Source organism: Euprymna scolopes, chromosome 42, assembly GCF_053919585.1.
Source record: "Euprymna scolopes isolate OS-2025 chromosome 42, ASM5391958v1, whole genome shotgun sequence".
Lineage (NCBI taxonomy): Eukaryota > Metazoa > Mollusca > Cephalopoda > Sepiida > Sepiolidae > Euprymna > Euprymna scolopes.
In genome coordinates, this window is record NC_136523.1 from 4,117,501 (window position 1) to 4,120,000 (window position 2,500).

Here is a 2,500-nt window from a genome sequence, read left to right on the forward strand (position 1 = left end):
TTCACTTGAAAAATTATAAAATTCTGAAAAATCTATTTATCTATAACCTTAATTTATTTTCGGAAGAATGTATACTATCTGTAATAGATTATATATCTGTATATAGTTGGGGTTATTTATGTTGTGGTTACAGGGAAAACTATGATATAACTAGCACAAGATATGTTTATGTACACTTCCAAACTAATGGTAGTTTCATATCAAGCCATTCAGCCATATCTAAAAGTATAGACATTATTCGTTAATCATAGGGCCAACAATATTTTATAAACAGACACTTTCAAATTTTATTTGAGTTTTATCCAGTTTGGAGTTTGAAATCAAAAATTGAATATCTAAGTTCTGTTTTTTTTTTTTAAATCTTATATGGCGGTTTGCGAATCTTTCAATGCGATATCAGATTTTTTTTTGGAGTGGTCTCTGATTATCATCTTTAAAGTGACTGTTTTTGATTCGCCTTTTTTCTCAACGTTTTTAATCACTTTTCTTTCTTTTTTCTTTTGGTTTGGAATACCGTGTCTGTGTTTTATTAATATCTAATTGTCTCTGAAGAGCAGCCAAAAACATAAAACAATATAACATTCGACACATACTAGTTGAAAACTGTGATAATGAATCCACGAGAAAGTGATGAGAAATCTACACACAATCACGCATCCTATAAACACGCATATGTACACAAAGACACACATACTAAAATATACAAACACAAAAACATGTACACACGAGTACACACACACATGTGGATATGTAAAGGTCTATGTAGTAAAAAGTTTATATTCTTACATCTGGGTAAAAATGCTGTGGGAATTTGGCCTTTTCCTTCACGGAGACATTCTCGATATTACCCGACTGCACCTGTGAGGAGGAAAAGAAACGAAAATTTTAAAAATTGAAGATACTTGAATTTTTTAAAATATAAATAGAAGTTCTGGTGGAATAGATGTGGAATTCTCGAGATATAAAATAATAATAAAAAAAAACATAAATAATTAAACAATAAAAAATAATGATAAAACCCCGTGACTCTGGGGGTAGCGGGTGGGTTAGAAATAACAGGGGATGATTTGTTGCCAATCACGTTTTCTTGCTTATGGGGCGGGGCATCATTATTCAGGGTCTTAAACAAGCTTAATTGTCAACCCAAAAGTAAGCCGAGAATGGTTTTCCCATTACGGTTATTGAGAAACAGGAAGTCTTCCTGGTGGAGAAATGGATGCCACTATTTTCTCTTGGGTGAGATTCTAAAGAGAGAACCAAAGTAAAGATTTTGGTAAAGAAGGTTGGAATAAAGATCTTCTAAAGTTTTTAGCTCCAAACATGCAGGGTGTTTCATGTTTCTTTAGAGAAAGATCTACATAAAAAGGCGTTAGTTAAGTATGTACGCGGGATGTGTATTGACAATGGTAAAAAAAAAAATCTGAAATTGAAATAAATATCTCAAGCTGGGGAGCCATGGTCCTCACCAAATTCCCAACCTTGTGGATCAGGATGTTCTTGGGGGTGTGATTTAGTTAAGTGTATTAACCTATAATACCTTTTGTTTCATGTTGAAAGCATTGGCCGTGTAGAAGTCCTAAGTAATTTGAAATTGTATTTTTCAGTGTCGCCCACACAAAAGAGTGTAACTTAGATCTGAATTTTGAGAGACTTAAACCTTTTTTATTGGATGTACAATCTTACTAGTTATTACTACTATATATATATATATATATATATATATATATATATATATATATATATATATATAAGTAGATATATATATATATATATATATATATAACCTTTTTTATTAACTGTACAATCTTACTAGTTATTACTACTATATATATATATATATATATATATATAGTAGTAATAAGTAGTAAGAGTATATATATATATATATATATATATATATATATATATATATGCTCTTACGTCTTAAACCTTTTTTATTGGATAGTAGAGATATATATATATATATATATATATATATATATATAAGTAGAGATAGAGATATATAGTCCATACAATATAAAATATAAAAAAAGAAAACTCTTACTACTTATTACTACTATATATATATATATATATATATATATATACTCTTACTACTTATTACTACTATATATATATATATATATATATATACTCTTACTACTTATTACTACTATATATATATATATATATATATATATATATATGCTCTTACGTCATGATGATAGCAGGGAAGTGCTCCATCCCACTGGAAGTGCCATTCTTTATTCCTAAACATCTCTTTGGAACGTGGCATAGCGTATTCATGTAGCAAGTTGAGATAATTTAAACAGTGTATACATTTTATTGAGACACCCTATATATAATAGAAAAATCTTATTGAAAATTAATTCAAATTCTAAAAAAGCATTAAAAACCTATAAAGAAGGTTTATTGAATTTTTAACTAGTCGACAAGGAGTATAGATTTTTTTTTTTACATAGGCATCACCACTTATCAACGCCAAGAGGCCACTCAAAGA

At 28.7% G+C, this 2,500-nt stretch overlaps 1 protein-coding gene across 4 annotated transcripts in view; it reads right to left on the minus strand.

The window, feature by feature from the left end:
- LOC145266913 (inositol polyphosphate-5-phosphatase A-like) overlaps window positions 1-2,500 on the minus strand; it is a 729,402-nt gene that overhangs the window by 196,351 nt on the left and 530,551 nt on the right. For all 4 annotated transcript variants that reach the window (XM_080122706.1, XM_080122705.1, XM_080122704.1 and 1 more), the window contains one exon: window positions 787-858. In XM_080122706.1, the coding sequence (XP_079978832.1) occupies window positions 787-858 (72 nt within the window). The remainder of the gene's footprint in view (window positions 1-786; window positions 859-2,500) is intronic.